The sequence below is a fragment of the Brienomyrus brachyistius genome, unplaced genomic scaffold (assembly GCF_023856365.1).
Source record: "Brienomyrus brachyistius isolate T26 unplaced genomic scaffold, BBRACH_0.4 scaffold108, whole genome shotgun sequence".
Classification (NCBI taxonomy): domain Eukaryota; kingdom Metazoa; phylum Chordata; class Actinopteri; order Osteoglossiformes; family Mormyridae; genus Brienomyrus; species Brienomyrus brachyistius.
Window position 1 is genome coordinate 444,358 of NW_026042383.1, and position 12,494 is coordinate 456,851.

Here is a 12,494-nt window from a genome sequence, read left to right on the forward strand (position 1 = left end):
TATCTGAACCAATCAGATTGTTTTTCTTACACAAAAAATTATTCCGTTTTCAAAACACTTTTGTGCAAGAAATGCTCCCATGAGCCTGTGTTTAGTGCCTACAGAGGTCTTCTTTTTGCCACTGGTACAGGAGAGTACGGGTCCCACCTTGCCACAGCCAGGCACCTCCACGCCATCGACGGGCCGCGGAATCTCGATGGAGCGCACGTTGCCGTACTTGCAACACTCCTCCCGGATGTCCTCCAGGATCTCCTCGTAGTCCTCGTCGTCCACCAGCTCCTCGGGCATGACCATGTTGAGGAGGCACAGCACCTCCGTGGGCATGCCGGAGCTCTGCAGCCGCTGCAGCCCTGGAACCTGCAGCGTCACCGGCGTCTCGATGATGGCCGTCTGTCCCGGGGGGCGACAAGAGTGTCAGATACCCCCTGATCGTCCAATCGTCTCGAGTAACAGCGAGAAATTTACATGGACCCAAATAAACCCAAGAAATAGGGGCATTAAGCTTCCTGGGAGGCACCCAGGAACCAAGTTGGGTTTAGGACATCAGAAAGGCGGCAGCCGAGGGCAAATACTCACAGCGTTGGCATTCTTAGCCCCCACGCTTGCCCGCTGGACGATGAGCTTCTTGTCTCCGAGCTGCATGCCATTGAGTCCAGCCACGGCCTGCGGGATGCATCCCACACAAGCGTCAGCAATTCCATCCGGAAGCCCCGAGTCACCCCAGACCTTCCAGCTGCTGCCCCACCTCACGCACCTGGTCAGTGGCACTGATGTCCACGTATTCACAGAAAGCATAACCCTTAGACAGTGACGTGGCACTGTCCTTCACAAGGTTGAAGGCCTTAAGAGGTCCGAACGACGTCAAGAGTTCCTTCACCTGGGCAAGAGGAGGAGACGCGGGGGGGCGATTAGCCCGACAGTCCAGGCACGGCGCCTCGCTAGAAATGCTAATCTTAACTGTGGGAGAAGCAGCATGTTAAACTTTGCAAAACGACATGAGGAAACAGTGAAGACATCAGGAAAATGGCTTTATGACAAGTGGCTCGACATTACGGTGCAACACTAGAGCTCAAAGCCCCCTGTGCCCTTTCTGCATGACTTACTTACTGGGAGCGTACAAAAGTAACTATTTTGATTCTTGTCAATGAATGATAACACAGATTCCCCCCCCCCATCCTACAGCATATACAACACAACTGAATTCCTAATCAAGTTCTCTGATAATTCCAACTACGAATTTTGAAATATGGACCGAGTTGCATCTGATTTTAAGGGCCACAATAATTAAGCTAGATGGTATATAAAAAAAAAACTAAATAAAAACAGCTAATTATATGTTAAGTGTTCCATGTATACAATGTGGAGGGGGGGGGGGCGACTCGGCAGAACACAAACCCAGCCGAATCACTGACTTCCTGTTCTTAAAACCAAGAACCACATTGGTGCAGTTAATTAGAGGGACAAAGCCTACAGGAGATAAACTCACAGGTAAAGCTAAGAGCCGCCACAGGGTCCTGCTAAAGGGGCCACGGCTTGAAGCCAAACAGGACGAAATAGCTCTGCTAACATCATTCCTCACTTATTCTACAGGAATCTACTGTAAAGCCGCATTAACCACTGACTTCAGAAAGGAGTCACCTGGGACACTGGCAGCCACAAGAGGGCGCTACCTCCTACCTTCTCTTAGGGGCAAAAAAAAATAAAAAATCAAATTTATACCCTGTGATCAGCATAATAAGTCTCTCCCCAGCCTTCAACCCCCAAAAAAAGGACCCCATATGCTTAAGAGCACTCCAGGACAGAGCCCCCCCACAGGGGCAGGCCGTCGACAGGGAGGATATCCGTGCGAGGGACGGAATGTCTTACTTGCCTTGTGTTACATGTTGGCATGGCAGCAGTAGGTCAGTACTACTGAACAAATTATGAGCGAAGACTTAACGATCTTACAGGCCCCTAGCTGGGGACAAAGTGGGGAACAAAAATGAAAGAGCTGTAAGTATCAAAGCGGTAGCAGGGACTGCAAAAAAAATGTAAACACCAGGATACAAGCAGCGGTTTCCATTTCACCTGTCTATGGCACATTTACTGGCTTTGACGTGAAATACATTAACAGTTCTGCTGGATTCAAACTCTCTCCCCCCAGTGCTGCTTTGGTACAGCCTTCCTCTTGACTTGGATTACATGTGACTCACACTGGATAAGAAAGATTACGATGACAATCCGAAAAGGAGGAAAAAAATCAAAGAAAAACAAACTGACTGCACTTCTCACTTACCTTTCACTGAAACCGCGATCACTATCTTGTGGGCTGAGTCTTGCCATTTTTAACAGTTTAGGCTAAAGTGAGTGGGACACCGGAGCTCAAAATGTTACAATGCAGGGGTGGACGCAAAACGTTTTGCGATTAACTTTTGCAAAATAAATAGGTAAACTATTAAATGCCTGTATGGATTATGTCTATAATGGGCCGATTTCAGTGGGGTGGCGATATAGGAAGAAAAAAAAAAAATCATAAAAGATGCTAATGAGAAGTAGAAAATGTCTAAAATGTGACCCTTTCAACACTTTCAGAGTAAGACGACCTCATCTGTGCATGTTGTTATGGTAATATTATCCATCACTGACGTCATAACAGAATAGGGCATGGGGCACGATGTGAAAACTCCAGTGAAGCTGATAATCGTTCACCGGGAAAAAGGTCCGAAGTATTTTCTGCCTTTCGAGCGACACAGCAATGTAGGGAACGATTCTTCCGCAGCTCCCCATCGCTGTTAACGGGATGTGAAGTCATCGTTCTCAGTGTGCGGACATGGACGTGAGACACGGCACGTCTGCGAATACTGAAGCGTTTGGGGACTTGGTCGATCTCCCCCACATTTCAAGCACAGTCTATGGTAGTGTTTCCCAGCCCAGTCCTCGGGGGTACCCCCCCGGTCAGTCCACGTTTTTGCTTCCTCTCAGCACACCTGTACCAGGTATTCGGTGTTCCTGATTGGCTGGGAGCTAGGAGGGAGCGAAAATGTGGACAGTCGGCGGTTCCCCGAGGACTGGGATTGGGCAAACACAGGTGTACGGCAATGTGGAGGTATTCGTCAGTTAGGTGACGCGCAGATGACTCGATTTTAAATTTTCATGCAGCAAAACGACGCGGCTGATTCATCCGACTAACACTCAGCAATTAACCCGATATACAAATATTCCAGGGTACCCAGCAACAGGCAGCACAGGGACTGGCTACGTGACTGGTTTGGCAAGCCGCCAGCTGTAAGGCACGTTTCCCAAAGCCTTTGTTGCTAATAAGGTTATTTGCTAACAACATTAGATAACAACTGAATGGTTCCAACTATGCAAGTCGATAACATGAGGTTTTGGGAAACGTACCTTTTACATTAGCGGGGTCTCAATATCTTCATAATTTACAGCTGGATAAACAATGAGCGTAATGTAACTGTCAACTCATTACCTACATGTCTAATAAATGTTTAATAAATCCCATGAATATCTTTAAAAAAAAAAAAAGAAAACCTCAAATGTGCGGCTATTTTCAGCAGCTAGCTTTAAACATGATGCTGACATTTGACCCCCCAGTATCTTGTAATGAATTTTAAGCGGTGAGGTAACTTTGACAGGCTTTCTTTTCCTACTAATCAGTTACACAGAGACGAGTGTTTATTTTATGTATGTATGTGCGTGCGCGTGCGTGCGTGCGTGCGTGTGCGTGTGTGTGCATGCCTGCTTGAGTTCCACGTGCAGCAGTGGGACAGAAACACAGGAGGGTTGTGGGTCGGCTCCCCGGCGACAGAGACTGAGGGCGGGGTACCTGATCGTCACTGAGATAGTTGGGCAGGCCTCCGACAAAGAGCTTGTGTGGCGAGTCTGGAACCACGGTGGAGACGACCCCTGCAGACAGAGCGGCACGGCGCCCAAAGCCGGCCGATCACAGCAAACCGTCAACATGCCGGATAATGACCACGAGCAAACGGCGCGAGTGAAATAAGCCAACTTCAAATCAGTATGACGTCGTTATCTCCTATATAATATCAGATAAATGTAACTCCAGCAAAAAAATACCTAAATACTGGGGCAGTTTGACGACTGTTTTTTGTCTCTCCCATCTTGCTCTCCATGGGAGATGCTGACACATGCAGCACCAGTCAAAAGTATGGACACACCTGCTCTTAATGCATTTGTCTCTATTTTAGCTGTTATTCACCTTATAGTAAAAGGCCTTTGGGCATGGAAGTTATGCATATGAAGTACTGCAAAGATAAAATTTTTGTCTCTTCAAAATAGGAGCCATTGGCTTCGATGACAGCATTGCGGACTCAACCAGCTAACATATGTACCCACCTGGACCGTTTCTCCAACAGTCCTCGAGTTTCCACAAGTTCTGCGCGCAAGCTGGCTACCTTACTCTTACTCTCATCCAACTGATCCCAAACCAGCTCTATAGAGTTTAGGTTGGGGGGCTGTGGGGACCATCTCTTTCCTAGTTCACAAGGTAATAAGCTACTTGCATAACCTTCAAGGTGGGCTTTGGGTCATTATCTTGCTGAAAAACAAGTCATTTTCAGTAGGTGTGTCCAGAATTTTTAACTAGAATAGGAGCCAGCAACCCTAGAACAATTTGGGGGTTAGGGTCCTTGCTCAAGGGCCCAGTGGTGAAATCACTCTGCCAACCCTGGTATTTGAACCAGCAACCTTCTTTTCATGGGCAAACATCACAGAGCCACACAACACCCCTATGTTAACAGTAAGAAGTGAGTGACTGAGCTGTGTGTGTGTGTGTGTGGCTCAGCTGGTTAGGATGCCAGCGTTATCATCAGAAGATCACTGGTTCACATCACTGGTGATCACACCACTGGGCCGGCGAGTTTGCTCTAGGGACAGGCTGACCCTGATTTCTCAAAAAAAAAAAAAAAAAAAAACATTCTTCACTTTGGATAAAACTGTCTGCTAAATATTTACAACATTAAGTAAATAAAAGTGAAAGTCTCCCTCTTTATATGACAAGACATCCGCAGCTTGCGAAGGACAGTCAGTCCGTAACGAGTACAAAAAACTGGCCTTGCCGATCGGCTCTTCAAAGGTAAATAAAGATTAAGGTTATGACGGCGACAAGCAAAACGGACCTGGTACGTGGAAGGTGGGCTGCTCTGAGATGCCAGGCAGGGGGCGATAGTCGTGGGGCCGCCTGATTTTTAACGACTGACCCTGGAAAATGATGCCGTCGAAGGCCATTGCCTGCGTGGTCTCATCCACGGACCGAAACTAGGGCAGAACGAAGAACGTCGTTAATCAGGGAAGGCTGCGGTCTCCGCCTGGACACAGCAGCCATTAGGCAGGAAAGACTCTTACTTCAAGGAAGGCAAAGTTCTTGTCCTGGTTTATCTGAACAGCGAGGACGGGATTGGTGGGACCTTGACATAAGCCAGCCAATCGCATCTGGGTATTGAAGAAATCTGCCATGGCCTCCTAAAAAGACAGGCAGACACACTGAATGAAGACAGGCAGACGTCTGAAGACATCAAAACAGGCAAACGAGAAAAAAAATGACTGACAAGTCTAGTACATTTATCTATTTATTTTGCGGACACTTTCATCCAAAGCAACATACATTTCATTGAAGAAGCAGGACCAGACAGTTCCTAGAGCAAATAGTGCTTAAGGGCTGCGCTCGGGGGCCCAATGGTGAAATCACTCTGCTGCCCAAGGGATTTGAACCAACAACCTTCTTGTGACCGGCTCAGTGTCCTAACTCACTGAGCTACACATGACACCAGTATGCATGACAGAAGGCAACGCGGGACTTTGCCTGGACTCACCTCCGTCAGGCCGAAGGGGATGTTGCCGACATAAAGCCGCCTGGCCTGCCGGGTCATCTGGCTGCCGACCATCGGCACCTGGGTGGGCGTCACTGCCACGCCGCTGGTGGTGGATGTTGCCAGTAAAGCTATCGTGGGGATCTGCCCTGCAGCTGTGGGGAGGAGAAAGGGCTTCAAGACCCCAACCAGGGACGGCCAGAACATCCGGATCGTCGCCTTCATTTGCTTCTAACCCCTAGGTTTAAGCTCTCTTCACACTCTCTGAAATCATCCCAAGTGTTATTCCCTCTTTGACCAGCAGGGGGGAGGAGGGCACTCCAGAATAAATGCTTTCATTGCAACCAATATACCATAACCTTGCAATACTGAACTAGCACACATGGAAGCGTCGCATCCAAACCTTGCATTGCCTTGTACTGCATGGGGGTGATGTGCTCGAATCCCGGAGGGGGAACATCCCAGTACTTGTATGTCCTTTTCTTACGGCTTCTCCGAGGAGAGTAGCTGCCCAAACACAAAACAGAAGGTTGTTTTCCCCAAACAATACAGTGTAAACACTCAGAATCTGGCAAAAACAAACAGATGGCAGAATGTTTACATTTAACTTTGGATCGCAGGCAGTTTAAGGTCATGAGGGTGTGACCATGCGCCACTTTTTAGGCTGGCTTTGAGGTCCCATCGCTATGGCGGGGGCTACTTATAAACGCCAGTTAAAATTTAATATGGGTACAGTCCCCCTTCCCACCACGAAGAAACCAATTGGTTGATTGTGAAAGAAACTTGTTAAGAGGCCTCAAACCATGCTAGATATCAGCTTCAGTGCCTGTAACCGGGACCGTGAGGGGGGGTACCTGTGCTTCTTGTGCTCGCGTGAGCTGCTCCGTCGGTCACGACCCTTGCGGTCGCGGCTGCTGCTGCGCTTCTCGTGACTCCGCCCCCTGGAGTCCTTGCTCCAGCGGCGGTGCTTCTCGCCACGGCTCAGAGACCGGCTGCGGCTACGCTTCTTGTGTCGCTCCTTCTCCCGCTCTGGGGGACGACACCGTGGTACCAGTGAGACGGTGGGCGGAGCGACATGACTGCCCCCCTACCATCCATTTCGATAAATCCAAGATGTGTAACTCAGAGGGATTATGAATGTGTGTCCGGATGGTTGTGGGTTTGAAGCCCATGAGTCACAGAGTAATCATATTACCAACTTCCCTGGGGTGCTGGATGCTGACTGACCCAGCGCTATGCCTTAAAAGTCACTTACGGAGACCAAGATGTGGTACGGGGTCTAACTCCCCAGTTTCCTCACCAGAATGAAGCACCTCCATTCAATTCACATATTCAATCACACCCTCCTGAAACAAACACACCCATCTCTCAATGGCTAATAATTTCAAGGGCACAAGGACATCCCCTTGAATGTCAGTCTGTTGTGAAACAATAAAAACATAACCAGACTAATTAATGATATAGGAGCACAGTGGTGAGTACAGTTGCCTCACGCCTCCGAGTCTGGAGGCCTGAATTTTGCCTCTGCTCTCTGTATGGGGAATTTGCCTGGAATAGGCTCCAGGGGAGCCTGACTAAGATAACTGGTTGGACGATGGATGGGTAATTAATATCGTTTCAATCTGACAGACAGCACTTTATTAAACTAGCAATAAAATATCACCTTTCTATCCCAGCAGGTCCTTCATATAGAAGCTTAAATAAATCCCTGAAGGTGCAGTTTTCAGTGAAGCATTTAAACGCAGGTGCTGCTCGAGGAATCAGCTTCATGCATCAGTTATAACAGCGTTACGGTAATGCACCGCTGCAAAAGTACAGACACGGAGCGGCCAATGCATCTTACGTAAATCGGTAATAACCAATTACCGCAATCGCAGGCATAGTCAGAGCGCAGATATGAATGACTGGAACTGCTAGTTTATCAAACACGGCGGCACTTAGTGCTCGTCTAGCCGAATCAGGTCGTTTCGAATGACATTTTAGTGATTTAGTGATAAGGAGCTGATATGACAAGATTGCCATTTGATAGGTACATAAATCAATCCTACTTTCGACTCCGTTGTAACGCATGTTGTATATTTCAGTTGCGTTAGTATGGCTTAAGTTTATTCAGTTTACTGGATTCTCTGCACTTTAATGAAGTTATATGTGTATTGTTATATAACTGTACATCATTGTTAGTTACTGCTATCCGCTGTAAAGGTAGATACAGGTGCAAGACTTTGCAATAACGACCTAAAAGCAGTTGTTATGATTCCAGGGAACGCGGCTGATTTTTAGAGTCTATACATCATGAAGAAACGGCGATCGTGTGAGAAAGACTTATTCTGTACGGATGACAGGGCCAGCATTTCGGACCCAAGGGAAAGGCTATTGTGCATCGGAAAGAGACAAAATCATATCATTATATAGAAAACTCGTCGTAGTATTTAAAAACCAAGTAACTAACACTGTTATTAAGTGCGGACTTTAAATCAAGTGGTCGCGGTCGTTTTTATTTGCATAAAACTTTAAACGTGATCTTGAAAATATAACGCTTGCAACAAACATCCATGCATAGTGTGTTACTGCGAATGAAAATACGCGGGTCGCAATTTATGATCCAAGTGTATAATGGTAAATAATTAAATAAATAAAACCGCAGGCTTTCACATCGAGTGCACCCCAATAACGTTTCATTGAAATGTCCATGTTATGTACGCCGGGCACTGATGGATGCAGGCCTAGCGATCTCTATAACAATGCCAAGCAAAGAATGTCACTGATTTACCAAAGCGGTCAGTTTTCGGGGATCCTGCGGCAGCTGGGAGAAGAAGAATCGGGCAGGTTTCAGAATCGGCGAGCGCTCGGATAAAAGGCACCGATTTCCCAGCCGCACTTTTCTTTTCGGAACCAGCAGAAGTGCCCTCCGCACCATCCTCGGCGCTAGGACACGCCGGCCACTTTATTACCCTAAAACAGGGAGCATACACCGATCTTCAAAGCCAAACTTACCTTGCCGATTTTCGCTTAACTGCTTCTCAAACTCATCGAAATCGGACATTTTTCAGTCCGTACTAAAGACGTATTGCAAAATAAGCAGAGGTCCAACAGTAGGCCTTTGAATGGGCTACAGGCTGCATTGGGTTCTGCTGCTTTTTCTTCCGAGTCGCCTGCCCCTCCTCCCCCGAAGTCATCGGCTCTTCCTCGGTTGTATCACACACAGGTTCGGAAACATTCGATGCGCATTACCGTCCCCTCCTGCACTGGAGGGTTAAGGACAACGTGATTATATCGAACCAAAATTGAAATGTGCAAGTTGACTTTCCTAGTTATACGTCTTCATTTTTATTCTGGGTTTAACAACCATGAGTTTATGACGTATTTTACATGATTAGTTGGCGACTGGACCTTATTGTTTATATCTCTTATTAAGGATCCATCCATCCATACATCAATTATCAAAACCACACACTTACAATCCGAGTCTAGTTTCATATGCTGCGCTGCTGAGCGACCCGCAGAATATTATGCATGAGTACAAGTCACAAGCCCCGTTTCCACTAACACGGGGCCGGTTCTAGCTTGGTGCCTTTTGAGACCGAGGCAAAAAGATGCAGACTCTCCCCGTCGGGGAATCGAACCCCGGTCTCCCGCGTGACAGGCGGGGATACTCACCACTATACTAACGAGGAGATGTACGCGCACTACTTTTACATCTTCAAGATAAACAGCGGATGACTACTAACATTTGCGAGTAATCAATGACTGAGCTTCATGTCATGACCATGGTGCTCAAGAGAAGAAAAAATACATAATGTACGTCCACTGATACCAGAACAACCATATAGCTTTATACTAAGACGATGATTAAACGGAAAATTCCTTTACAAAACACTGCCACAAAATCATAGTTTCGCAATATTACATCGTGCAACGGGACACAGTGTAAGTACGTGAAGTCGGTAATTAAATCAAGAAAAAAAAGTGAGAGGAAAAGAATACTTTTCTATTATCATATTTTTCTAACTGGCCAAACTGAGTCATATTTTGATTATACACACTAACAGAAAAACAGTGCAAATCTCCGGTAGTCCGTTTCACTTGCGCTCCGCTATGGGGCAGTAACAAGCAGAGCTTAAGTGTGGAAGGAAAAAAAAAACACAGGACAGCATCAATCCCAACTTCACAAACGCCGGAGATCGAGATGCTGTAAGCATGACAATTAACATCTTTATCCAAGGGAACAGCTGCAAGACACAGATGCCGCGCCTAACAAAGGTAGGATCGATTCCGAAGTTCAGGCATTTACAGACGCGGACTCTTCTGGAGTTGATTTTTTTCGGGAGATACGCATCAACTTCAAAAGTATGAACCGCATTATATCTATATCTGTTATGACGTTGTAGCTATTGATACTGATGCATCACAAAAATAATTTAAATGTTTTTTCATTCTGACATATGTTCGTTCGGACGAGGATTTTATTATATGAGATAAGTTTTAAATGAAAACTTTTTTTAATCTATATGATTAATTCTCGAATCTAAGCCAGACTTCACATAAATCATTCATTCATAAATATAATGGAACATACAACATCCAGGTATCCATGAAATTTATGATCAGGCTATACGTTTGTGATAACAACAAAACAACACAACATGTATATTTACAATATATGGGCCTATTGTTTAATATTGCCTCCAAATTATAGCCAGACAATAACGCAATAGGCCGACATCAAACTATTTTCATGTAAAACAAAAGTGCTGGCAGTTTGCTTGTGCTTACAGACCCCGCCTTGAGCCCATCCAGAAAGATCCCAAAAATAACCGACAAGCAAAGGTTGTAACAATCTGAGCATGTTTAGTTTAATGTAATCAGGAGCCGAATTAATAACGCGAATAAATGATCAAACCGAAAGTCTGTAGTCGGGAATATCCGATAACGTCTTTGACGTGCAGTTAAGATAGTCAGAGGAAAAACCTTGTAGTTTACTTATATATATGCCTAAATATATGAGTGTGTCTCTCCGGTGATTTAATGATGAATATAACGATTACATATCAAATCACACATTAAGCAATTATTATATTACTAGGTTGAACGTTTTCACTATGTCTGTCGTCACCTTGATTTCACGATTTTGACTATTCTTCTTATCCCAGATTGAACAAGTCATTGTGGCGATGCAAGATCCCGACATGGGGATAAAGATGAAGAATCAAAGACTGTTAATCACAGTGATTCCACATGCGATGACAGGTGCACGATACATATTTTACTTTTTAAAAATAATTTTTCGTGCCGCCCGGGTTGTCTTACACCCGGCCGTGCAGTGTCCCGGGGGCCGGGTCCTAATGGTCATTTAAGCCCTTCACAGGAAAGCCCATACATCGGCGGTCTTCGGGAATCCTGTGCATTAAGACTGTCATCGATCTCCTTGCGCTCATATTTATTTATGTAATTTATTTATCGAGTTCAGCGTTTTTGATTTATGACGGCTTAATGCATTTCTCGACTCTAACTAGATGCCTTCCTCGCTATGCCTTCCCAGGAAATGATATCGTGGAGTGGCTAATTCAGAAGTACTCCATCATGGAAGAAGGTAGGGCCGAGAAGTCTGTAGGGTAGCGTTACCTGGTGCTCTTATGTGAGGTTAATTGATTGTTTTTTTCCCTTCGTGACGACGATGGCGCCCCAGCTGGCGAAAGACGTCATCAGGTTTTTTTTTTTTTGTAATAAAATAACAGAAATAAACGAGTCTTTTGAATAATAAATACAAATGAAGTAATAGAATTTGTCATCCATACAACAGATTAGCCTAGCTGCATTTATGTGTAAGCATATGCAATTCACGTGTCTGACAGAAGCATGTTCTGTTCCATTGATATTGCTGAGCCTGTGAATTAATAAATGTCAGAATTGAGCTTGTCCATAACATAGACACCCCATTCGCCTGAAGCTTTTGGGATTTTCTTCCCCTGGCGTCAATTTATCTGCTGAATTATTTATCTTTCTGCTGAGAGGCTATTAGTACAAATAATCTGTAGGCCAGTCCCGAGTCGCGCCGCTACGCATGCTGAGCTGTACGGTTTGATAGTCCCGATGCAAACTTCGCTGATAGCCAGAGGCAGTCAGTCATGCCTGGAGAAATATCGCTATCCGTCTCCCTCATTATGCACTTCTGCAAGACGCTGTTGTCCTGAATTCCCGGGCGATGCAGATGAGGTTTTAAATAGCAAGGGAGCAGATTTCCCTGATTTACAGCCCAGATTGGAAAAGAAGTCGGAATGGAAAGGAGGGGACTTTTAGGCAGTAGATGGCAGATGCATTAACAGACTTGAATGGGCAAAAAACCTGTTGCCCCGGTAAGCAGTTACCCCTCCCTGTAAACACTAGGCTTCCCCCTAGCAGCGCTGTTGCTGCGCTGGTCTGAAACCCCCGGGAGCGCCTGACTGCCAATGGCCGCGGAGGCAGCCGGAAAGTGGAAAGTCCCAATTACTCGTAATTAATTATAGTTCCGATGAGGAATGCACCATCCCCGCGGCTTATTCTGTGCACCATGTCAACGTTTTTTCCAGTTACTTGCTATACCGTAAAATAAAATATAATATGCCTACTCAGTTTCTAGTTATCGTGTGTTCTACTGTATTCCACTGACAAAAATTTAGAGAATTACTATGCCTA

General features: G+C 45.7%; 1 protein-coding gene and 1 non-coding gene across 2 annotated transcripts; both read right to left on the minus strand.

Moving 5' to 3' along the window:
• Positions 1 to 150: 150 nt before the first annotated feature.
• On the minus strand, positions 151 to 8,865 carry LOC125727658 (splicing factor U2AF 65 kDa subunit-like; the record flags this gene model as incomplete). Its single annotated transcript, XM_049004530.1, has 10 exons — positions 8,817 to 8,865; positions 6,677 to 6,851; positions 6,226 to 6,329; positions 5,826 to 5,977; positions 5,359 to 5,475; positions 5,133 to 5,271; positions 3,821 to 3,900; positions 755 to 877; positions 577 to 663; positions 151 to 390 (listed from the first exon to the last, which is right to left on the minus strand). Coding segments are annotated over exons 1-10 (1,266 nt in total), but the record flags the coding sequence as incomplete, so codon positions are not given.
• Positions 8,866 to 9,424: 559 nt separating this feature from the next.
• trnad-guc (transfer RNA aspartic acid (anticodon GUC)) lies at positions 9,425 to 9,496 on the minus strand. The gene has a single exon. It is a non-coding gene; the product is annotated as a tRNA-Asp (tRNA).
• Positions 9,497 to 12,494: the final 2,998 nt, after the last annotated feature.